The following is a 25,037-nucleotide window of genomic DNA, read 5'->3' as shown; positions in this document are numbered from 1 at the left end:
TAAAACAGACTTAGGACAAACTGAAAAACCACAATAGGGCAATACCCTATTAGGGCCAACCAGAATGTCACAAAGTTGTGAGCAGTCTTTTGTGTTCTCCAGTACTTTTCCTTCAGCTCATGAGATGGGTCATTAGGCTTAGTCTAATAAAAAGCATTCAGCTTTGAGTTGTTGTTGTTTTAACTGGACCAACATGACTACCTGTACTTTTTGTGTAATTAGAACTCTGCCGCAAAACACCTTTGGAGATGATGATGATAATGATGATGATAATTCATTACTTATACACTGCCCATTTGACTGGGTTGTCCCAGCCACTCTGAGCGGCTTCCAACAGAATATAAAAACATAACGAAACACCAGACATTTAAAACTTTCCATACAGGGTTATGTTCAGATGATCTCATTAGATAAAATAATGCAGTGCACACCCTCCACAGCAAGCACAGTCAGAACCACAGTTTAGACCTTGCTGTGAACATTTAACTACTGGATTTGCATCTAGTCCAGACACTTCGGAAATCTATGATCTCATCTTCATTTTCTGCTCAGCAGGTATATCCTGGAAAGAGAGTTATATGCAACTCAAAGCTTGCACCTGAACTTTAGCAAGTCCATAAAGCCTATGACACAAACACACTTTCTTCCCTTGTTTTTGGAGACCTCACATGGTTGTAAGCCTCACCCTCCGCCAAATTGGAAATAATAATAGTCATAATTTTATTATTTGTACCCCGCCCATCTGACTGGGTAGCTCCAGCCACTCTGGGTGGCTTCCAACACATAACAATCTGACCCAAGTCACAATAACTTTAAAATAAACAACTTTTATCAAATAAAGCAGGGATGCACAACCTGTGGCCCTCCAGATGTTTCTGGACTATAACTCCCATCAGCCCCAGCAAGCATAGCCAGTGATCAGGGATGATGGGAGATGTAGTCCAATAACATCTGGAGGGTGTCAGGTTGTGCACCCCTGAAATAAAGCAATATTCAATAATCCAGTGCTTTTTTCTCGGTGGGGGGGGCGGACACAGGGGTACGCATACTCCTAAACATTTTATGATTATTTTTTTTACTTTTGTCCATGTGCTGTTCTTATTTCCTCCACTTTGAACTACAAAATGGTGATTTTTCTGGAGTCAAAATTAGAGTACCCCTGAACATATTTTTTTTAAAAGCACTGCAATAATCCATTAGGCTATGATAGTTAACAGTCAGTGTCGGATTTACATATAAGCTAAACAAGCTATAGGTTAGGGCCCCACTCTCTTGGGGGCCCCACAAAGATTTAAAGGGAAAAAAACCTGGATGTACATTTCCAAAATATAAGATAAAAAAATAAAATAAAATAAAACCCACATACAGCGTTTTGTGTATACATATAGCATATATTCAACACATATAGCATATATTCAATACATATAGCATATATTCAACACAAAAAACAGCGACAACTTGTTTTTGACAAAGGACAGCTGGACATATAAAGGGCCCCATTGCCTTCAGTAGCTTAGGGCCGCATCAAACCTAAATCCAGCCCTGTAAACGAATACTTTTTAGCTCCCATTATCCTGGCCTTCCGACAAAAGGAAAGGAAGTTGGGCTTGATCTCCTCTCTAAAACCAGCCGCCCTTCAGCGCCGTCTGAACGGGCACACACATATATATATATAAAAGGGGAGTCGAGCCCAACTTGGCCGCCTTTGACAAACTGAAAGTGAAAAGCCTGCCGGAAGGGCTCGGGGATCGCTTGCTTTGGCCTGCCTGCGGCGGCTGAACTGCAGCAATGGAGGAGCTGCCGGAACCGGGCGAAGAGGCCGCCGAGCCGGTCTCGGCTATGGGGGCGGCGGGCGAGCAGATCTCGGTGCACAACTTCTGCGGGCGCCTGTCGGAGCAGCTGGTGCACTTCCACGCCATGCGCCTGCGGGACTCGCTCTTCCTCTGGGTCGGGGAAGAGCCCAAACTCGGCAACCTGGCCGTGGCCATGTGCACCCCGCGCGTGAGTCCCCTCTCTCGGATGCTCTGAACCCCGGTGTTGGAGGAGGGGGGGTGGGACCGGGGGGGGCGGGGAAGATGCGTTGCTTGCAACTTCGCATCTCCCCGTCGCGGATCGGTGGCGCATGCACAAAAGACATGAGGAATGGAGGTTATCCCCCTCTTTTATTGTCCATTCCGGGTGGCCCAGCCCCTGCCACACTGTCCTTTTTCTCTTGGCAGGCAAGTCAAGATGAGCAGGTGACAGCAAAGGTTGCAAGGTTTTTAGCTGGAGCAATCGGAATCAGACCCACTCTTTGACTGTGGATTCAGACCCCCCAAATGTGTTTTATATAATGTGACTTTTTATTTCTATTCTTTGTATATCGCATTGCTGGGGCAATCAGAATCAGATCCACTCTCTGACTATGGATTCAAACCCCTCAAATGTGTTTTATATAATGTGACTTTTTATTTCTATTCTTTGTATATCGCATTGCTATGGCTGATGCAATTAAATATTCGTTCCTTCCTTCGTTCCCCCGTCCCGCCGTCGCACCACTGGCCTCCCTCTTTGCAGGCTGGAAACGGAAAGAGAGCCATGGTGCTACCCGATGTGGAGAGGACGTGCGCGGAGAAAAGCTTCCCCGGGCTCAAATCGGGCTTCTTCTCCCTCTCCCCGGAGAAGCATGCAGAGGCTTTGATGATGATGATGTCCACAACCATCCTATTCTCCTAATAGGATCAGTTAATGGGAGTGTTTTAAGATCCGGAAAGCGCAGCTGCTGACACATCAGACATTTAAAGCAGATGATTCTTCCACTCACCCCAAAGGATCCTGGGAGCTGTAGTTTACCCTTGCAGAAGAAAAATTCCTAGAACTGTTAACAAACGAGCGGGCAGCACAGTTAACAAACTATAGCGTTCCCAGGATCCTTTGGGGAAAGGCAGGTGCTGTAAATGCATGGGGTGCTTGCAAATTTATTAAGGTATAAGTTTTTCTGATGGTGTTTCCTGCTTGGCAGGGGGTTGGACTCGATGGCCTTTGTGGTCTCTTCCAACTCTATGATTCTATGATTCCTGGTTCATGGTCCACTTCATTATACACATACACACACACACACATATACACAGTGCTCTTTTTTAAAAAAAATAAAAAATGTTTAGGGGTACTCTCATTTTCCTATTCATATTGAAACACTGTCCCTCAATGAGACCAAACTTAGATTCACAAGATGTTTAAGGGTATGCGTCCCCCTGCGTCCCCCCAGATAAAAGCACTGTGCACACACGCTCGCACACACACACAGTGAGTTGTGGGAGCTGCAGGATGTAGGGGAGGTGAGAGGGATATGAAATGCAAAAAGAACAAGGAGCTTTTCACCAGCCTGGCCCCCCTTCCCTTTCTTAGATATGTAATGGCTTGTCCCTTTCACCGTATTTGAAGGAAGATTCATTTCCTGGGTCCAGTCGGACACCCTTGGCTAGTTTGCAGGTGAAGTTTGCTTGAGTGGTTCTTCCACAAGTTTCTCTTCTGACATTACAGGGTCAAGAGTTATTACAAGCAAGTGCATCTTTTTTTCTCTCTCTCGCTAATGTGGCAGCCACAGGCCTTTTTCTGTTCCTCTGGATCTCTGCTTATTTTGAATTCTGCTTGCTGAGCTTTCCTTAAGTAGGATACGAAGCAAAATACTCCGTAGCCAGGGAGTGACTGAGTCCTTCTCCAGCTAATCTTGAAGGGGTTTGTGTGACAGGTGTAGCACAGAAGTGACATAACTCCAGCCTGAAAGGGATATTGTGGCACTGCGGTTGGATTCTGGTTAATGATATATAGCAGGTATCTTCAACCTTTTTAGACACAAGACCCAATTTTAACCAAAACATGCACCTGGGGCCCTGCTTCTTAATCTTTTGCACATATTTGCATAGTGGTAGAGCCCCTGTTATGACACACCTTAGATCTAGCTGCAAGGCATTGGCTGAAGACCAGTGATGTATTATAAGGTAAAGGGACCCCTGACCAGTCGTGGTCGACTCTGGGGTTGCGGCGCTCATCTCGCTTTATTGGCCGAGGGAGCCGGCGTACAGCTTCCGGGTCATGTGGCCAGCATGACTAAGCCGCTTCTGTCAACCCAGAGCAGTGCACGGAAACACCTTTTACCTTCCCACTGGAGAGGTACCTATTTATCTACTTGCACTTTGACATGCTTTCGAACTGCTAGGTTGGCAGGAACTGGGGCCGAGCAACGGGAGCTCAACCCACAGCAGTGCTGAGTGAAATGCTTCTGTATACCTCCCTCCAAAACCAGGCTTGGGTTTCTCTGCTAGCTGGATCTCAGTAATAGGACAGACTTTTAAAGTTGTCTTGTGCAGCTATTTAAGAAGCATGGAAACATTTTTCTAGGCCAGGCTCTGATGGCTCTACTTGTGTCTGTGATCTGTTTTAAATTGCCATGACCCAAGTATCTCTTGTGCGCGCTCTCTCTCTCTCTCTCTCTCTCTCTCTCTATCTCTCTCTCGTATCTTTAAGAGATAAGAAGAGAGTCACTCGTGGAGGATGGAGAAAAACTCACCACCCCTTTTTGCTTTCTTTCTAGGACTCCATTCCAGCATCTACCTTACTCTTTGGCGATTCCTCCAGCAGCACCTCCAATTCACTAGCCCAAAAATTAGGTACGTAATTGTGTGCACCTTTAAACCTGCCGTGGTCTGGCTGGATGCAGAGGACTGGTGGGAGGCACCAGCTGGGGAACCCCCCCCAAGGGAAAAAGGCTTAGAGCCTGGAGATTGGTGGTGGGTCAGAGGGAGAAGACTGGGAGCAGGCGGAAGTGTCAGAAGCTGAAGAGGTAACAGGGAGCTGGGAGAGTGTGAGGCAGAGAGAAGTCCAGAATCAGAGGCAGAGGCAGAAGAAGGAGAGGAGGGCATCCAAGAGGCAAAGATGAGTCTGGCTGGAGTCATGTGTCTCCTCTCCTGCAGTAACCAGCTCCGCTCTCTCTCCCCCGCCCCCCGGTCCACCAGAACCAGGAGAGGCACCAAGAAGGTGAAGTTAGCTTCACGCAGGCACAGTCTAAGATTGCTTGGGTAGGAGCTGTGGAAAGGCAGGGGGACCTTTAATCTCTGCCACACAGGGGCAAGCCCTTCCGAGAAGAGTTGCTGTGCTCATTAGGCCTGGCATTCCTGAGCAGACCTTGCATCCTTGAACAAAGAGTTAACTCCACTTACTCAGTGTGATTTATTGCTGGCCTGCCCCTGACACATGAGCAGGGAGCTGTAGGCGTGGAGGTCAAATGTGCCCCCGCCCGGCCTCCCTTGGGACTCTTCCCAGGCATGCACCCTCTGCCTAGGTCTCACCCTTCTCCAGCTCTGCTTTGCATCTGCCTCGAGTATATTTGTCTGGCTGGAATGGGTCCTTGGACTCTGGTTATGCTGCTTGCTTGCCTAGATGGAGGATATAGAGGGGTATGTGTCTAAACAATTTTACTGTCCAAAGCTTAACATTTATATCCATTGCTCCATCCACTTTAGAGATGCGGATGGTGCTGTGGGTTAAACCACAGAGCCTAGTACTTGCCGATCAGAAGGTTGGTGGTTCAAATCCCCGCCACGGGGTGAGCTCCCGTTGCTCGGTCCCTGCTCCTGCCAACCTAGCAGTTTGAAAGCACATCAAAGTACAAATAGATAAATAGGAACTGCTCTGGCGAGAAGGTAAACGGCATTTCCGTGCGCTGCTCTGGTTCGCCAGAAGCGACTTAGTCATGCTGGCCACATGACCCAGAAGCTGTACGCCGGCTCCCTCGGCAAATAAATCGAGATGAGCACCGCAACCCCAGAGTCGGTCACAACTGGACCTAATGGTCAGGGGTCCCTTTACCTTTACCATCCACTTTTGGCACGGGGATCTGGCCCCCAGAAGGGATTGTGGCCCTCAGGCTGAAAATGGCTCCCTGCTCTTCCTGTAGCACAATCGAAGAGAAATAAGCCTATGGCAGTGTGGGCTCTTTTTAAAACATATTCATTCTGAGTTATTCAGATAGTTTGGGGTGTTAGGGGAAGGGAGGTGTAGTACCTCTGCTGGAGGACACGTCATGCTCCTTCTGGGGTAGTTTGCCCACCTCTGGTCCCCATCCTGCACTCAGCTCTCATCTGTGGCTCCGAGAAGCCATCAGCATGCGACAGTGGACACACCCAGGAAATGGCTTTGACTGGCCAGCTAAACCCGGTGAGGGTAGTCGATGGATCTCAAACCCTTGGCAAGTTAGGGACGTCCCCTGCATGCGAAGACAGGCTCCTGCAAATTGAGTGGATGAGACCAATATTGTGTCCCAACGGTCAAGAAGGCAGTTTCTGCACGCAGTGGCGTAGCGTGGGTTGTCAGCACCTGGGGCAAGGCAAGTAATTTGACCCCCTAACCCGTGGATTTGCACACCCTAACCCTAACCCCCAGATGTTGCACCCAGTGCGGCCGGACCCCCCTGCACCCCCCACGCTACGCCACTGTCTGCACGTGCTGTAGAGGGAAGCGAGGGGCAGATCCACCTGGGAAGGAGGTGAAGGAAAACTCTTGATGCTAAACCTCTGTTGCCTTGCAAGACATCTTTGGGAGAAGAAAAGGCTAAGGAGTAAACCCTACACACATTGGGAGCGGAGTCCCTAAGGCGGTTGGATGGCGCCTTACACGCCTCCTTCTGGCAACTCTTGCAGCCAAGCTGGTGCCAAACGTCTTGTTCTGCTCTCCTTTGGACCACATCAGCGAGGACAAGAGAGGGGTCTTGTCTCCTGGGCAGGCCAGGACCTCCATATACACCACCCTGGCTTGCGCCCCAGGGAAGTCACTTTGGTGTTGCTAACACAGCAGTTTGACCTCACCTCTTGAGACAGAAGGATGCCAGCATCAATACAGGTAGCTTACTTCAGATGCCACTAGGTTATTTTATCTCCTCCTCCCCTTAACCAATTGCTGACCCTCCTGTGGGATTTGAAATGCTCTGGTCCATGGCGTCACGAAGAGTCAGACACAACTAAATTGAGTAAACAACAAGAACAAAAATGTATTTTTCATTAGCTCCTTCATTTTTTTTGCTCAGTCTTTGCATCTGTTTTTCTTTCAGCCAGCAAGACGAGAAAGCAGATTTTTGTCAGCTATAATATTCAAAATACAGACAGCAGCTTCACACTACTTGTGGAAAACCGAATCAAGGAGGAAATGGCAATATTTCCAGACAAGTTTTAGCTTTGCATCATTGTGGCGTGCCTGCATTTTTGTTTCTGTGTTTTTTGTTTATTTGTTTTTAAAATAATGAATGGGATGACATGCTTTTTTCCTGTCACTGAGTGAACTTCATTTGCTTTTTGTATCAGGCCTAGAAGCTGTAAGGTTTGGCTGAGGGTGCCATCTACTGGATGTGCTGGGAACTACACACATGATAACACAATCTGTGTTCTTCCCACTATGGCTTCCTTCTGGCTTCTAGTGTATTATGAGGCTAACTTGTTCCAGGGCAGTACCACTTCAACCATGGGGGACTCAGGAAATCCAGTTATCTTGAGAAAAACAAATCCCTTCCTATCAAAAACCACATGGCAAGGAGAAGGGCTGACTGCCAGTTTCCTCTGTGCAAGGAGGTACTGCATTTTATTGTAGAGAGAACGTTAAATCATGTGAGCCTCCCCTGCAGTCTTAAATGGTATGGCCTATAACAGGTTTACAGCCCTGTCTTAATAGGGAAGGAGTAAACATATTGAGTTGCATCTGTAAGAGGAAGTACTGCTGGCATGAATCTAGTGGAGTCATTTAGTGCTTCTTGCTGTGATTCTGTTAACAAGTTCCCTGTTCTTTGTGGGTTTTGTTTTGTTTTTAAATGAGAGGGAGGTAATCTTGCTTTCCCACAAGAACAACAGGAATAAACTATTGGAGCTACTACAGCATCTGGGCATTAATAAAATGAAGTCCATAGGCGCCAGGTCTAGGGGGCCTTGGGTGTCAGAAACCCACAATTTTTTGGGGGGGGGTGTGCTTAGCACCTCATACGCGATGCACCTTAGCACCTCATATGCGAGTTCTGATTTTTTTCTTTTCTTAAATCATTTTTATTGATTTTCCAATAAGAAACATCCAATCATAATACTTCGATTAAAATAAAAAACTAAAATAAAAAAGACCAAATTATAATCCAAATTATAATTATTAATTTTTCGGGGCGCCCCACGGTCTGGATCTCTGAAGCAAATCTCCACATCTTAGTCCTGCTTCTCCTCGTTTTTTTTCCATATTTTCCACATCTCGATTTTAACGCTTCATAATTCTTTGTCCCTGCGAGTTCCGGCTTCTACTGGAAGTCACGTTGGAGCCCCAATGCAGCCTCCCAGAGGACGTTGAAGGCCCTGCCAGGCCTCTGAATGCAACTTCTGGTAGAAACTGGAAGTCATTTTGGAGGCCTCACAAGACCTTGGACATAACCTCTGAGAGACCCTACAAGGCCTTGTAAGTGATGCTGCGCCGCCACGTGATGTCATGACGTCACAACGCGTCACGGCAGTCATTGGGCACCCATAACCCGGGGCCCAGGGATGTGGGTGGTGCTGTGGGTTAAACCACAGAGCCTAGGACTTGCTGATCAGAAGGTAGGCGGTTCGAATCCCCGTGATAGGGTGAGCTCCCATTGCTACTGCCAACCTAGCAGTTCGAAAGCACATTAAGTGCAAGTAGATAAATAGGTACCACTCCAGCGGGAAGGTAAACGGCGTTTCTGTGTGCTGCTCTGGTTCGCCAGAAGCGGCTTAGTCATGCTGGCCACATGACCTGGAAGCTCCCTCGGCCAATAAAGCAAGATGAGCGCCGCAACCCCAGAGTCGGTCACGGCTGGACCTAATGGTCAGGGGTCCCTTTACCTTTAACCCGGGACCCAAGTCAGTGCCCCTGACGAAGGTAAATCTGAAGCTGGAGAGATGCTTCAAATGCACCTCCAACCTAGTGGCCTGTAGTTGGACTACAACTTCCACCAGCTGCTGCCATCACAGCCAGTTGCCAAGGATGGTGGGAACTGTAGTTCCAGTTACAGCTAGAAGTCAGCAGATTGAGGGAGGAAGGCTGCTTTAAACAAATGGATAATGCAAGAACTTCCAAACGGGAAGTTCTCCTGTGTGAGCATGGATGCAGGAGGAGAGCTTAATGAGATACTAGTCATGAAGACTAAGGCTCTCTCGGTTTGAAAAGTTTAATAGGTTGGCGTTTCGCAGGGATGGCAGTGCCTTGTCGCTCATCTTTGATGGGAACATGAGACGTCGCTTTATGCCCGATTCAAGCCGTGGGGCCAATCTAGCTCAGTATTGTGTTCAGTGCCTGGCTATGGTACTGTAGGTTCGTAGACTAGATCCCTTTCCCAGACATATCCCTGAAATGCTGGAGACTGGATCAGGATTGCATGTACTTGGTTAGTGAGCTACAACTCTTAAAACTGATGGGATGGATCCAATGGAGAGCAGGTGTGATATGATTTTTAATGTTTTAACACGCTTTTATGGATGCCTATAAGTTGCCTTGACACTAGACACAGGTATATTTAAATATTTCAGTTAATAATAATAATAATAATCAGGTACCTGCCTAAAGAGGTTGATAGTGTACCACTGGCAAGACAGACGAGTGTGGGGTATTGTTTTTTTCTAATGGGGCAATGTCTTTTATTCCTGTTCATTTACATATAAAGTTGTTCAGCAGGTACAACGGATGTGACATCATGCAGACATTTAGCTTTTAAGATGGTTCTTCAGTAGTTAACTTTTAAGCTTGTGCTATGAAGCACCACCAAACCACCCATGATTTATTTTAATAAAAAAAAGAACAACTGTAGAGTAACAACGATTAGTTAGTAGAATATCATCAAACTGAGGGGAAGGGGAAGGAAATCTCACCCACTACAGACATAAGCACACTACTCCATTCTCAAGAAAATGTTTTCACAGAGTACATTTAAAAATGAGGTTTCGTTAACATTTTTTTAGAAATTAAGTGTGGAAGATCTGCCACGCTTAACTGGTTTCTTTCTGTCCCAGCTACAGATGCAACTTGACATCACATCCAGAATTCATTATAATGGCACTTCTGCGTTTGGTGATTCCCCGCCCCCCTTCTATTTGGCTTTCGGAACTGGCAATATAAATGAAATACTTCCAATTAGTAATAATCAAGCAGCCTGTATCTCAAAACATCCCCATCTCATAGAGGGGATGCATCATTATAACTGCATTCTACCCCATCTTTATAGTGTTTTGGTAACATAAATGGACACAGAAAACCTAAATAAATAAAAATCAGTCCTGATTAATGCTATTAAAATGGGTTTTTAAGTAAAATATTTCAGTGCTAAATTTAAAAATGAAAAAGCTAGACAAACTGACCAATCTTGGCTCATAGAAAAGTGGGGAAATGACTGAAGTCTATACAGTGGTACCTTGGTTGTCGAACTTAATCCGTTCCGGGAGTCTGTTCCTGCACTCCCGTGTCGGACGTTTGGCTTCCAAATAACATTCGAAAACCGGGATACTTCTGGGTTTTCGGCGTTCGGGAGCCAAAATGTACGTGTACTAAGGCGTTTGAGAGCCAAGGTATGACTGTAGTTGATTACTAGTGCTTTCCCTATTAGGATGAACTCAAAGTGAGGTTTCTGTTATCTTCAGACCTGGCAACTACTTGAGGTTTTATTAATTGGAATGACTGGCTGCCTTGGTTCTTGACCTCCACTCCATGGGTTTCTATGAAGAGTACTGAATGTTATGTGTCCATCTAGAATCACCTGGCAATCAACTTTAAGTCATCATCCTGCAGCAACCATGGGTCTTCAGCCATCCTGTGTACTAAAGCTGGTCTTTTAGTTGCATTGCTATAGGCTGAATCAGTCTTTGGCACAGCCCCACTGACATGCTTAGTATGGCTTGTGGTAGCATGGCGGAAACTGACCTGAGCACAAGATGTCCTCAAGCACTCAGCTCCTTCACCTCAGTCACAGCTAGAAGTCAGTAGAGGTGACTGAAAACCACAACTGCTACAGACTGAGGCTGCAGTGACTGCTACAGTCTTCCTTTTCCCATGAACTCTTCCCTTGTATTTACCAGCAAAGGGGGGGGGGGGAACATGGCACCAGATATCTGGCCAATGTCAAATTATTACTTTTAATGGAGTGTTCACTGACTCTGTGAAGGGAACAAACAGCAAACACTACCAATGAAGGCATGGTTGCATGATCTGGTTCCCTCGCTCGTATGAGGGTGATCTTCGAACAGCCTTTTTCTGCTAAGGAAGAACTGACCAGGACCAGCCTGGAGGTAGAAGATTGTTTTTAAGCAGAGATGAAGATGGTGCAACAGAGGATGCTTGCTTGCTTGCTTGCTTTATTTATTTATTTATACCCAGCCAAAGCTTGTGATGTACACAGTTGCTCCTTTTAATCTCTGCTCAAAACAGGTGTGCAGTAAGTGGTTGCAGGCTGAATTATTATTATTATTATTAATTGAATTTAGATAGTGCCCTATACCTGGAAGTCTCAGGGCGGTTCACAGAACAATGTGCAAACAATGTGCACATGGTCAATGGTGCCCCTACAACCTTCCACAAAACATCGCCTGCCTCCCTTGTAAGTAAAAGGTAAAGGTACCCCTGCCCGTACGGGCCAGTCGTGACCGACTCGGGTTGTGCGCTCATCTCGCTCAAGAGGCCGGGAGCCGGCGCCGTCCGAGGACACTTCCGGGTCACGTGGCCAGCGTGACGAAGCTGCACTGGTGAGCCAGCACCCGTGCCGCACACGGAAACGCCGTTTACCTTCCTGCTATAAAGCGGTACCTATTTATCTACTTGCACTTAGGGGTGCTTTTGAACTGCTAGGTGGGCAGGAGCTGGGACCGAATGACGGGAGCTCACCCCGCCGCGGGGATTTGAACCGCCGACCTTACGATCAGCAAGTCCTAGGCACTGAGGTTTTACCCACAGCACCACCCGCGTCCCTTGCCTCCCTTGTACACTGTTGCAAAGCCTTAAAAAGTGAAATGGAAACCAGACAGCCAATGCAAAAACAGAAAGCCAATTCAAATGGCTGACAAGCTTTGATACGCAGCTGACAGGCCTGTCTTAAGGACACAAAGGATATGCGAATGAGGAGCTAACAACTGGGCAGTCCAGAACCCCTGGTTCCTAAGGATATGTCAACATCACATTATGGTAAGGCTTTAACAACTTGCAACCGGTTTAGGTGGTGAGCTGTGTTCAGCTACATGCTATGGAGATATCGGGGCTTCCAGAAACCTTGGTTGCCTGAGACTTACAGAACAGAGCACCTGGCAGGGCACAGTGGAGAAGTACTTTTCACAAGTTATACAGGACCGTAGTGCAGCAAATTCAGTAGAGATCTTTGTTTGGATGGTAAGTTAATGCTAATCTCGTCTCTTCATTGAAAGCTGATTTGAATCTGTTAAGCACCATGAGGTACTGGATGCTATCAAAATAATGTTTAAAGTACCATATTTTTTGCTCTATAAGACGCACCAGACCACAAGACACACTTAGTTTTTGGAGGAGGAAAACAAGAAAAAAAAATATTCTGAATCTCATAAGCCAGAACAGCAAGAGGGATCGCTGTGCAGTGAAAGCAGCAATCCCTCTTGCTGTTCTGGCTTCTGGGTAACTGCGCAGCCTGCATTTGCTCCATAAGATGCAAACATATTTCCCCTTACTTTTTAGGAGGGAAAAATGAGTCTTATAGAGGAAAAAATATGGTATCTTCAGCAAAAGTACTATTCCGAAGGGAAATGAACATTTGCTTTTGGACCGAGGGAAAACTGTAAAATAAGCTGGAAACAAAATGTGAAGTACTGATTCAAAAAGTGAGATTCCCAACGATATAAATAAAAGGGGAGAAAAATCGAAAGGTTAATTTTTATATAATTCTTTTTTTAAAAAAATCACCAAGTGCTCCCATCACTTTACACAGTCCATTAAATATGTTGAGAAACTCCTTTTGCTTTTGTTTGTTTGTAAAGTTAAGGAGCATCACATCAGAACAGGAAAGCAGAAAGCGCAGCAGGCGAAAGAAATGAGCACAACAAAGACTTTAATGGCGTTAAAATGCAATGAACTCCACAGGCTGGCATGTGGTCCACATGATTCGTTACACTATTCTAAGACTATATGCACAGAGACGGGGAATTAAAAATCTGTTTTGTACCACAAGGATTGCAAAAGTGCTCTATGTGTTGGCCTGGAACTTTTGCACGTCCATAACCAAATTCTCTCTCTCTCAAATGCTTTTCAGGGCCCCACTCTAGTTTAAAAACAACGAAAAATTTATATTATACTTCATAGATTTTACTGAAATGCTAGGATGTTCCTGATAGGTCGCTTGCTAACAAGCATTATATAAAAGGCGTTACACAAATTTGGCACATGAATACTGCACAATTCAGAGGCCTTATCTTTTCACTGCGAGGTTGTAATAGTCTCGACATAAAAGAAGAATGGAGAGGAAGAAATGGCCTTTTTGTGGTTGAAGCCAGACAGTTTATTAGAGAGTGTAAGAAAGAGGGGGCTTGCACTTTTTCAAGTCCCACGCGGGTGAATGCAGTAGTGGCACTTCTGGGGGGAAATTACACACACACACATATATAAACCACTGATCTATTCAGTGTTGTTGTCTTTCCCTCAACGGGGCTTGAGAAAGATTTCCCCAAGTGTCTCATCCTCTGTGTGAAAGTTACCAGCTTTACAACAACGTCATTTTTTCTTCTCAAGTACATACATTCTTGCCTCTTAGATCAGGCCAATTTTGCCCTCCTAGCAAAAAGCCAGCACTGAAATGCTGCACAACTTGCTATACGACAAGCCGCTTTGTGGGCTTGGTCGCAGGAACGCAAAAGGCAGCCTGACAGAGGAAGGAAGAAGAAACACAAGCAAGTTAACAGACAATATATAGAGCAAAGAAGGGTCACAGCAGGGAGGAAAGCACACGAGGGGGAAAAGAGTCCCTTTCCTTCACCCACAAATGCAAGGTGTACATCAAACAAAGTGACAGTCAAATGGATGGATCTACACGTCACCACACATCTGGCTGCTGCACTCATTTAAATGGCTGTACCACTGGGCAATCACAAATGCATGGTCTGAGTGGAAGGGGAGGGAAGGGGATAGTTAACTATAAGCAAAGTAGCTGCAACTCCAGAACATCCTTGCACAAAGCTGGCTCTGCAAGGCTCTTGCGCAACAAACACGGCTTGAGCAGCCAACATCTGTTTGTGTTAGGAACATTTAAATTGTTGCTAGCTTTTGGTGGAAGAGGAAGGAAGAGGGCTGTTGGTGGGTTGCTCTTTCTTTTTTTGCTTAGTTGACATCCTGATCCTAAACCCATTTTAAGCAGGAGCAACCTCTGTTGAATTTCAGTGTCTAAATACATTTAGGATCAGGGGACGTCTGTTTTCAGCCAAGTGAACCACACGGGGTCAATGCATTTGTTCATTTGGGGGAGGGGGAGGGGAGGAAAAATCCTACAAGAGCACTTGGGATTTTTATTTTGGTGCACTTCAAGTGGCCATTTCCCATAAGCTTTCACGTTGGAAAATGGCAGCCAGCTGATAATATGCAAACCTATTCTTGGAAAAACACTATTACAAATCTCATAAGGAAACCACTCTGGTCTCCATTAAACATCCAAAGAGCCTGTTTGGTTTATTATTCCCCATCTCCCCATCTCCTCTTCCCCTAATCTGAAGCATTAATTTATCATATCATTTCATTTACAGCTTATCGCTCATATTAGTCCATTAAAATCAGTCTTTGGGGGACAGGGAGGGCTCGCAGCTAAGCCAGTGTTGGGTTAGACAGAACTTTCCAGTCTAACCACTTCTGGACCAAGCATGTTCAAGTCTTAAGCCCTTCTGGCCATCTTTTTCCCTTCCCAAATTGGAAATATTCTCATAGAAAAAGCACTACCTTATAGTCCCTAGAACCTTTGTTAGGTCAGAACCACTTTAGGTAAAGCCTTGTTTACCACTGAGTACCGAATTTTGAAATTGCTTATTGTTGTTATCATTATTATTAGTAAACACTTGTAAGAATTCCTTATAAAGAGACACGTTCCTCTTTTAAATCCACATGCCTGATCTCCATAGGAAAAACCGTAGTTTGCTTGTGCAGTGGTTTCTTTTAGGCTTGAAACTGCAACTTTTCAAGTTTAGAAAACAGCTTTTTAAAAAACAGACTACAGCTCCCTAACCAAACTCTATTTCTGCTGCCTAGAACGGAGTTGGAATTTTAAGTGAGAGCTTTGTATGCACACTTATACAGTAGGTAAACTGCAAGACGGGGTGGTGGTAGGGAGGACTGGATTATCTGGAGAGTCAAAGGAAATTGGTTGAACCTAAAACGTCAGTAGTCAAAGAATTCTTTGTCGCAGCAAGGAGATGCTTCATTCCTCCAACGAAAGCACAAAGAGACAATAAAAAGCAAAACGAATATCATGATTTCTATCTTGGAATGTCTGCTCTTACGGAGAACAACGCGGCTTCATGTTTGTGGTCAACAAAGGAGAAAAGGGAATAAAGTGCTTCATGGCGGGGAGAATCATTAAAATAAATAGAAACATTTCATGGCAGGAAGAAAAGAAAAGTTCCGACAGGCAGTTTTGTCTCCAGCCAGATGCTTTGAGGATGCATTCCCCTCCCATTACTAGTTCCAAAGCAATTTGCACCCCAGTCAAAAGATTCCTACGAGAAGTGGCTTTAGCAGCAGAGTCCAATTCCCCCATTTATCTGTCCCTTTAATTTCACTGGTCTGTAAACCTCTTGTGGAAAGCACTGCCACACCAAAAGTGCCTTCTCCTCCAGCCGGCCAGCTACATCGCCTTCATCCCGTTGGCCGTGACGCTCTCGGTCACTCCATCGTTCACGGCGGCCGAATCATGGAGGCCAGAGTAATCCTTGAGTTCGGAGTTTGTCAGAAGCAGAGGCTGTTCCCCCTTCTTGTGCGGCAGGAGGGGCTGGCGGGTGTAATGTTCGCCGTCTGGAATGTTCTCCGGCAGGTTCTGGTTTTTGCTCTCGGGCAGGAGGAGGATACAGATGATGCAGATGAGGGTGCAGCAGGCAAAGATGACATGGTGGAGGAAGTAACCTTTCTGGTTGTGGAGCTCCATGATGGGCGCCGTGAGCATACCAAAACCTGCGCTGGCCTGGACGAGGCCAAGCCCACCACCCCTGTGGAAATGAGCATGCAGATATATATATATATTTGGGTGACAAAAATCAGTTTGGTTACAGATTTACCAGTTAGCATCATAAACGGATCAGAATTGGATGTGCACTTGCCCGTACGGCGGAGTCGCCTTCGAAACGATTCGCTTCGCTTATGCACCAACTTCTTTTTAATAAGGAAACCCAAAGCAGTTTGCAACAATTAAAACATCGCAATTAAAACACCAAGAGCAACAGTTCTACATGTTTCATAATGTATACTTCTGAAAGGTCTTTAAATGCACCTCAAAAAGCAGAAAGGTCCGACTTTGTGCTAGCAAGTTCTACAGGAATGGGTCCTTAGCTGTGTACCTTCTGCTGCTTCAGACTCCAAAATCATGCTCTCTCTCCTGGAGCATCGTAAAGTAGTTCTTTCCTCCATCCCTTCAGTAGAGAAAGGGCAATCCCACTGGCAACTTAACCAAGCTTAAACTGTGTCAAAAAATGGCAATTCGTAGCCCCAAATGATTCAGACATCTGAAGGCAGCCCTGTTTAGGGAAGCTTTTAATGTTTAATAGATTATTGTATTTTAATATTCTGTTGGAAGCCACCCAGAGTGGCTGGGGAAACCCATTCAGAGGGGCGGGGTATAAATAATAATAATAATAATAATAATAATAATAATAATAATAATAATAATAATAATAATTTAAGTTTCCTCTTGGAATAAGGAGGCTCCCCAGCCATCCAACCTTAACATTCTTCGCCTTCAATTCCTAATATAATTATTACTGTGAATGTATTTTGCCCATCTTTAGCAGGGGGGGCAGGGGGAGCACATGATGGAAGATAGCTCAGATTTTGGATTAAGCAGCTAGTCTCCTCCTCCTTCTAGGCAGGGCTGCCTTAAGCATATACAGTGCTGGGGTGCAAAGATCTGCCCAGATCTGGCTCGATTGCCCCCAAATTCGTGGCGCAGAGCTACCCGCAGCAGAAGAGCCTGTCTCAGCACTCCAACTGATGGGCGGGCTTTTCCCCTGGACTCAACTCTTGGGCCCCGGACTCTCAGCCTGGCGCTCCTGGGTGCCCCGCACCCCTAGCGCCTATAGGTAAGACGGACCTGCTCCTAGGGTTGGCAAGGGCTATACAGTGGTACCTCGAGTTAAGTACTTAATTCGTTATGGAGGTCCGTACTTAACCTGAAACTGTTCTTAACCTGAAGCACCACTTTAGCTAATGAGGTCTCCTGCTGCTGCTGCGCCGCCAGAGCATGATTTCTGTTCTCATCCTGAAGCAAAGTTCTTAACCTGAGGTACTATTTCTGGGTTAGCAGAGTCTGTAACCTGAAGCGTATGTAACCTGAAGCGTATGTAACCCGAGGTACGACTGTAAAAGTAAGAGGCACCTAAGAATGAAAATGGGTTAGACTTCGATTGGTACTCCTCAAATTTATCTGTACTTTTGAAGGAAAAAACTAAGAGTTCTGTAAGAGTTAATTTCATGTCAATTATACCCCATCATCTTACTCAGATTTTACCTGGCCATTTCAATTGTCCTAGATATTTACTATCCTTCACACACAGTTGGGGGGAAAAAATCCAGAAATATCAATTTTTATGCCCTTGAAAATCCAAATTCTGTATGCTTTGAGTAAAAATTACCCCACACAACCCAACCCTGGCCATTTAAAAAATAAGCAGAGACAATGAAGTCTTATAATTGTGAAACTAGTGTGGATATGTTGCCTAGTTTAAATTTGCAGCAATTCACCAAACACCGCTTAATAACATCAATGATGGAAAAGGAGGATACTTATGCTAGGATATAATATACAAAGGGCAACCACTCATAATTGCCCATCTGTTGCTTTCATGAGTGAGTCTACTTTCTATCTCCAGATCGCTAAAAAACTTAACTTGTGAAATTCTCTTTTGTCATCACTAGGGAGCAGGCTTTCCTCAGATTTATACAGAGCCACTTAAAAATAATGAGGAACCACAGTGATTGAAAAAGACATTTTTTTAGTTACTGTTCTTTATCATTCTCCCTCTCTAAAATTCTGAATATTTCTCTTCCCATCAGTTAGTCGTTCAGTCAGCCAACAGGGTGCCATCAGATTAAAGAACTCTCAGCTGACCAATTGGATGAATTTTAGTTGATTAATGAAATCTGCACACATTTACAGATGAAGGAATCATACTTTGTTTTCAGATGATACAAATTCCTGTCACAGCAGTCCCTATCCTGGATTCCATTCCATTCCATGTGTGAGAGGGAGGAATGCCACTTCTACAAGGGCCTGCCACCCTTGGCTTGGGTAGCTTCACATTTTTAAAAGAATATAGTGCTTAAAATTAATTAATCCAAGAGCTGGTAAAGTGCTGCATCTTATCTACAAAAAGTGCCCAGTATGAATCACTTCTCTGTCAGAAATTCGTTAGATGGCATCAGGGAAACCACTGTCTCAGGTGCAACACTGGCCATAGGCAATATGGGGACAAACTGCGTTGGCCCAGTATACCTGAAAGAGCATCTCCACCCCCATCGTTCAGCCTGGACACTGAGGTCCCTTTCTGAGGGCCTTCTGGCAGTTCCCTCACTGCGAGATGTGAGGTTACAGGGAACCAGGCAGAGGGCCTTCTCAGTATTGGCGCCCGCCCTGTGGAACGTCCTCCCATCAGATGTTGAGGAAGTAAACAACTGTCTGATTTTAGAAGACATCTGAAGGCAGCCCTCTTTAGGGAAGTTTTTAATGTTTGATGTTTTATTGTGTTTTTAGTATTCTGTTGAGAGCCGCCCAGAGTGGCTGGGGTATTTTATTATTATTATTATTATTATTATTATTATTATTATTATGATGCTCATCTTGACCTTGCAGTACAGTTGTATAGATTAAAAGATAAACTTTGTCAAAAGCTCTGAATATGCTAACAGGTTCTCTCTAAATGCTAACTGTTATTTTTTCCCTAGCTTTTTCCTCCGATTAATCAACTAAAAACTGGAGACCTAACACTGAAATACCATCCAATCAGGAGCGGCGGCTGCTTACCAGGATAGTGCAGGGGCGTTGCAGGGTGATGGTAAGGCAGGGCTATGCAAAGCCAACCCAACGCTCCTGCTGGCACACCCAAGCAGGCCCAACCTCACCATTATCTATGCCACCACCTCCTGTTACCGCAGATGGCAGCAACACCATTGTTGGGAGAGTGGAGGCATGGCACTGCCCCCCCCCGCCCCCCCCCCACCAGCCAATCCTGCCAAGAGAAACTTCAGTGCTCAGAAATCAGACCCACAAACATCATACCACCCTTCTTTTCTGCAAGAAGAGCATTTCAAGTCTACTTCATTTTTTATTTTATTTTTTGCTGTGGGCTCAGACTTCTGATAGAGCCGTAAGACTGCTTAGTCCTGCACGCTTTGCAAATCCCTATGGATATAAAAATTGCATCCAGATTTATTTTACACTATCCTGTTCTTGTCTGTCCTGGTCCCAGTTAGGAGAGTCCAGCCATGAATGGCTAACCAATGCAGATTCAGAGAGCTGCTGTTCCACTGGCATACACAGATGTAAGCACTGTGCTACTGCTAGTACGAAGGACTTGCGTTTAGCAAAGCCTTCATCACAAGCACTTGGTCCCTGCAGTGAGTCCAAATAGCGGCCCCCAGAATGAGCTGCCAATGTAAATAAATTATGTCACTGTTTGATGCAGATGACTGGAGGCCTTTGCATAAATATAGCAGGTTGTGCCAGCGCTGAACAGAGCAGGCCTCTTCCATCTTTTCATTCACCATCTGGCTGCGGTGGATGAAGGCTGCGTATGCCTTCGCCTCCCTTGGCCAGCCCCCAGAAGTGATGTACAATGGCACAGTACACATCTGTACATGGGCTGCACCTGCTTCGCAGGACTGGAGTCCTGAGAAACCTTCTCCTCTTTACTTACAAAGGGGTGGGGAGCATTTTAGAGCACACCCCCAATCTCTTGCTAGCTGCCTTGGCTCATTCACATCCTTATCTCTATTTCAAATGCTCAGGCTGTGAGTGACACTGCTTAGGTAGCCAAAATACCGCCACCATTTTGCCAACTTGCGTCCCTGCTACTCATCGTTCGCTCTTCCCAAAATTACGGTAACCTGTTCTATAAAAAAACCCTCTCTTGTTCCATTTTGTAGCAGCAAGAACACACACAGCTGTTTCGTCAACAAGTTTACTGTGGCAGGGTTAGGAGTTTCATTTTGTTAAGTGCCCGAAAGAAGCTTTACAAATGAACTCCTTGGCATAAATAATTAGAAGTCTTCAATGACGCCTAAAGTACTTGGCAGCATGGGACCAGAGGAACCAACCAAAACTAAGGCATCAGCATACTAAATGCTGTTATATCAAGGAGCCTCCATTCTGCAGCTCTCAGTGTTGTAGCTTTTGGGAGACAAAACACACTCTGGATGCTTGAATTTGGAGCTGTCCACAACCAGATTTTTGCTTGTGACAAAGGAAGTAGAAGTTCCTATAAATGATATTGACTGACCTCCGTCCTTTACATTTTTCTTTTTGTTCTTGCTTTATTTGAAAAGACTATGTGTGCTGGTAAGATTTCTATTAGTTTCATCTTGAGCTACGACACTCTTAAAAATCCAACTGAGTTGATGCACAAAATTAACCTAAAGGTCAATAATGTATTTTTGTAAGAACAACTTAATTTAATACAGAGAAAAAAAATCTACTTATTTATTAATATATCACCCTTTTCTTATTAGAGTTCAAGGTGGCAAGCAACAGAAATGAAACAAAAGCAAGTGAATTAATTTATGTTTTTACTGATGTAGTGCTTTTTTCTCATATTCAGAGCAATTCACAATCTCGACAATCCTTGCAGCAATTTTAGAAGGCTGAACAGTACTATTATTACTGCCGCTGTACAGTCGTACCTTGGAAGTCAAACGGAATCCATTCTGGAAGTCCGTTCGACTTCCAAAATGTTTGGAAACCAAAGTGTGGCTTTTGACTGGCTGCAGGAAGCTCCCTTCCAATGCTACAATTCTATGATTCCATGACCATGCCGTGCTCAGCGGCTTGCTTTTCTAGTGATCTAACCAAAAATATACAAACACACCTTTATTTTTTTATTATTTTAAAACAGAATCCCAACATGCATCCAAAGAGCTCAGGGCACAAAGTCCATTTGCCTTTGCATCCTCATATCAACCCTGGGATAGGAGGGTAGCAACTGGCCCAAATATTTCCTACTCAGCTGTGCATCCTGAAAACAGAAAACAGCACATGGGGATATATCTTTCTTTCTTTTTTAAAGCTCTTTTTGTCCCATGTTGCAGTACTGATGGAACCTTCCCTGCAAAAGCTACCATTTACTACTAATTGGGGAGGGTTTAATGTATCATTTAATGGAGTTGGTTCCAAAGTGTCCATCCCCCAAAACTACCCCAAAAAGGTACCAGTGGACTGCCTTGTGCAAAAACAAGAGACCTCAGAAGGTCTCCTCAAGCTTGAGTGAGCTTTTCATGGCCATACCTGATAACCGTTGGTGTGATTTCCGCACAGAAGAAAACGCTGAGACTTCCTACTGCGTGGGATGAAAACATACCAACGATGGAAAACGCTGTAGAGAATTTGTCCTTTACAGTGTCGCTCATACCTACGAGACACATGCAAAAAAAAAGCTTAATCTCCATCCCATTCATGATCAATAGGTAGTAGCCTTTTAAAGCTGCTCCCCTCCACCAAACACTATTATTATGTCCAAATAAAACCAGCCATTTAGTTACAGTATTAGTTTTGGTTATAGCTCTCCCATCACTGGCTGGTCTCAGGGCAGTTTACAAAAGTATGTCAGTATAAGACAGATATGGTTCTAGCCAATGCTAGTCCTGCTCAAAGCAGGCTCACTGAAGTTAAGGAATATGACTTAGTTTTATTAGTTTCCGTAAGTCTGTTCTGAGTAGGACAAGCACTGGACAAGCACCCATGCAAATTCCAACAAAATCACTGTCTAAAAACACAAAACTAACCAATGGCAAAACGAAACAGCAGCACAGAACAACAATGCAGGAGACAGTAATGCAGAGAACAGGTTCAGCTATTATACTAGTGGTTCCCTATGTGAACCTTTTCACCATTTCACATAAGTAAACTGTAGTCATTCATTCCTATTGAGAAGGGTAAAGTGCCATGTTTTTGGACACTGTTGAAGGGAAGGCAAAACCTGCCTTCCACTGGATGACCTACCCCTCCCCAAGGATGGAGAACGGCAGGAGAAATGTTTTCCTTGGTGTAGCTTTGTTTATATTATATTCAATTTTCCTTAGCCAACTGAAGCACAGCCACAATTACAGATGCTTGAGGAAGCCAGTGTTTTTCTAAACCTGCACCAACCAGTCTAATGTGTGGCTCAGAACTTGGCTATGCACCAGACTTTACCAATGTTCCAGTGCAGTTCTCAACTTATAAAATGTATCTAAATGGTTTAGACATGCATATTTTGAGAGAAAACATGCCTAAAACTAAATATTTATATATGAATGTAATTTTGGGGCAATTTTAACAGGTTTTTGTTTTTTGCAAATTAATGTAAAATGGACATATGTGTGAACACAGACTGGAAATAGACAGATTCATTCCTATCCACCACTTAAGACCCGTGTAAGAATACTACTGGCCTATATAGAAGCATGTGGAAGGCTGGTTCAAACAACCATGTTCATTACTTGATATCTGCACACTGGCTATGTGTGCAAATCTGCTATCACAGATTTTAAAAAACACCCAAGACACTTTTTTTTTTTTTGCATTTTCTTCTGTAACCTCAAAACATACTATTTTTCAATGAATGAATTTTACATTATTTCCTAACAGTTTCGATTGTCATTGTTAGTGAGGTGCCTCCAGTTCTCTAAATATGGGATTGCTAGCTTCAGACATTCAGCTGGGGGGGGGGGGCGAGGAAAGAAGTGTGTGAGCCTGAGGTGCAGATGCATTGTGGTTGGGAGGGAAGTAATGTCAGCATATCGTGGCTCAACAAAAATAAATCACATTCGAAAATGGACTTGAAAACTATACCTGAGTCTGGAAGTTGACTGTATTTTCCTATCACTGGATTCAGAAGCACAAATGTATTAAAATAAGAGAGAGAAAAAGAAAACGGACCATCAAGAATATGCATAGAAAAACATGACAATTAAATGCCAGTTATTTAAAAAGTAAAAAGCAAATCACACCATAAAATAGCCCCTTTCCCCACCCAACATGACAGGACATGCAATTTTCTGTCCGATTCCCAATGGAAAGATTGAATTCTAATGAGAGATAACAACAATGGAAGGCACACTACTGAAGCTTTCTAGGCCTGAAATTAGTGCAGAAACCAAACAAAGGCCTTTATGCTGATAATGAAGGGAGAATTTTAAAAAGAGTCAAAATTAGCTGTAATTCTCAGAGGGGGTTCTTTAGAAAGCAAAACCCTGAATCTTTCCCCCTCCCACTAAGTTGTCTGTGCCAAAGCTCAACCATGAGTGAACAGATTGAAACACTATTCACCAGCTATTTAAGTGTGTGCGCACATCCAGTATGAACAATGAATGGAACTTTAATTTTTGCATAAGCCACAGGAACTCTGAAAACTTTTACATAACAGAATTTCAAAGGTTCCCACTTGGAAGTCATACTGTAAATCTCAGGATTCGAAACTTTGTGGTGATCATAAACTGAGATCCTCCTCTCCATGCCTTTCCCTCCATTTTCGGCATGTTTGAGCAATTTCCATATGAACTGCTAATATACACAATGAGCAGATAAAAGACTTGGAAGCAGGGGTGGGGAATCTCTGGGGCTCCAGGTGTTGCTGAACGATGATCTCTGACCATTGGTCGTGCCAGAGGGGATGCTGGGAGCAGAGTCCAACAACATATGGAGGGCCACAGGTTCCCCATCGCTGCTTTTAGCTTTTAGATGTCTTTTAGCCTGTATGTGTACTGCATAAGCTAATCATGTAAAGAGCTGTGCTTAGGAAAATGCATTCGACACTATAGGAAGCTCCATGAGACATGCAGTCATTTGGAAAGACCTGCCTCATCCACAAGTATCATGCAATCAGATTTCTCTTGAACAGGCGCTAAAGGGAACTTCCATAAGGCACAGTTGATGCACTTTTAGCATCTGAAAGGGAGAGAGTGCTAGGCTAAAAGTAGGGAACATAGTAAAAGTAGTCTGGTAGTAGTTTGCCCCCAGTGGTGCTTTATGTACTCTGGGAAGAGAAATTGCCTCTGCATCCAATCCTTATGGGTGGCATTCAAATGGCCCAGGGGTGTTCTCCCTTCCTATAGCTGGTTGATGCAACCTACTCCTGCAGCAGCAGAATCCTCAGAACTTGGGAGAGCTCTACTTGCAGTGCTGGAAAAAAGGCACACCAGCCAACCTTCTCTTCTCTGTGCAACCCTTAAAACTTTTAACTTTAAAGAATTGGACTCCTTTTCCTACACTGACTCTGCCCAGTCTAGAGTGTGCAGACCTTTGTAGAAACAAAGGTCAATTTTGTGGTTCATGTTCAACCACAATACACGTTCCATAGAATCACAGAATGCAAGAATCTTTTGCCTAACCTGGGGCTTGAACTTATGACCCTTAGATTAAGAGTCTCAACCAACTGAGCTATCCCAGCTTCTTATGACTATGTTTGAATGTGAATGAGCAGGTGCTGGCGCATGCTGCTCCAAAGTCCTCACTCTGCTCCTCCCTGCACCAGAAGCAACAAAACATTCAAATTCAGGCTTGCAGTTCATTCCCCCCAAAGAAACAATGAGTGGAAAGTCAAGAGCACTGTTTCAGATCACATGGCAAACCAAGGGTT

General features: G+C 44.6%; 2 protein-coding genes and 1 long non-coding RNA gene across 8 annotated transcripts in view; 2 read left to right on the top strand and 1 right to left on the bottom strand.

The window, feature by feature from the left end:
- The window catches only part of SLC22A23 (solute carrier family 22 member 23), a 110,668-nt gene that overhangs the window by 2,401 nt on the left and 83,230 nt on the right, over positions 1-25,037 (bottom strand). For 4 of the 6 annotated variants that reach the window (XM_083747267.1, XM_083747268.1, XM_083747272.1 and 1 more), the window contains 3 exons: positions 23,252-23,284; positions 21,707-21,830; positions 13,059-16,205 (listed from right to left, as the gene is read on the bottom strand). In XM_083747267.1, the coding sequence (XP_083603393.1) occupies positions 15,848-16,205; positions 21,707-21,830; positions 23,252-23,284 (515 nt within the window). In that variant the 3' untranslated portion in view covers positions 13,059-15,847. Of the gene's footprint in view, positions 1-13,058; positions 16,206-21,706; positions 21,831-23,251; positions 23,285-25,037 lie in introns of those variants that run through there. The other 2 variants (XM_083747269.1, XM_083747270.1) reach the window with 1 other exon arrangement.
- Positions 1,752-7,901, top strand: PSMG4 (proteasome assembly chaperone 4). Its single transcript, XM_083747465.1, has 3 exons — positions 1,752-2,001; positions 4,574-4,649; positions 7,085-7,901. The coding sequence occupies exons 1-3, from the start codon at positions 1,789-1,791 to the stop codon at positions 7,204-7,206; spliced, it is 411 nt and encodes a 136-aa protein (XP_083603591.1). The 5' UTR covers positions 1,752-1,788; the 3' UTR covers positions 7,207-7,901.
- LOC310848508 lies at positions 17,575-21,477 on the top strand. The gene is made up of 2 exons (XR_014566470.1): positions 17,575-18,206; positions 19,153-21,477. It is a non-coding gene; the product is annotated as an uncharacterized lncRNA (long non-coding RNA).

Source organism: Podarcis gaigeae (genome assembly GCF_964106915.1).
Source record: "Podarcis gaigeae genome assembly, chromosome: 7".
Classification (NCBI taxonomy): Eukaryota; Metazoa; Chordata; class Lepidosauria; order Squamata; family Lacertidae; genus Podarcis; species Podarcis gaigeae.
The sequence above is the reverse complement of the archived record's forward strand: the minus strand, read 5'-3'. Positions and strand labels throughout refer to the sequence as shown.

Bases quoted from the DNA above. Each gene is read 5' to 3' on its own strand.
- PSMG4 (XM_083747465.1), top strand. From the start codon at position 1,789: ATGGAGGAGCTGCCGGAACCGGGCGAAGAGGCCGCCGAGCCGGTCTCG. The intron at 2,002-4,573 runs GTGAGTCCCCTC...CTTTCTTTCTAG, and splicing joins TGGCCATGTGCACCCCGCGC to GACTCCATTCCAGCATCTAC. The intron at 4,650-7,084 runs GTACGTAATTGT...TTTTTCTTTCAG, and splicing joins TTCACTAGCCCAAAAATTAG to CCAGCAAGACGAGAAAGCAG.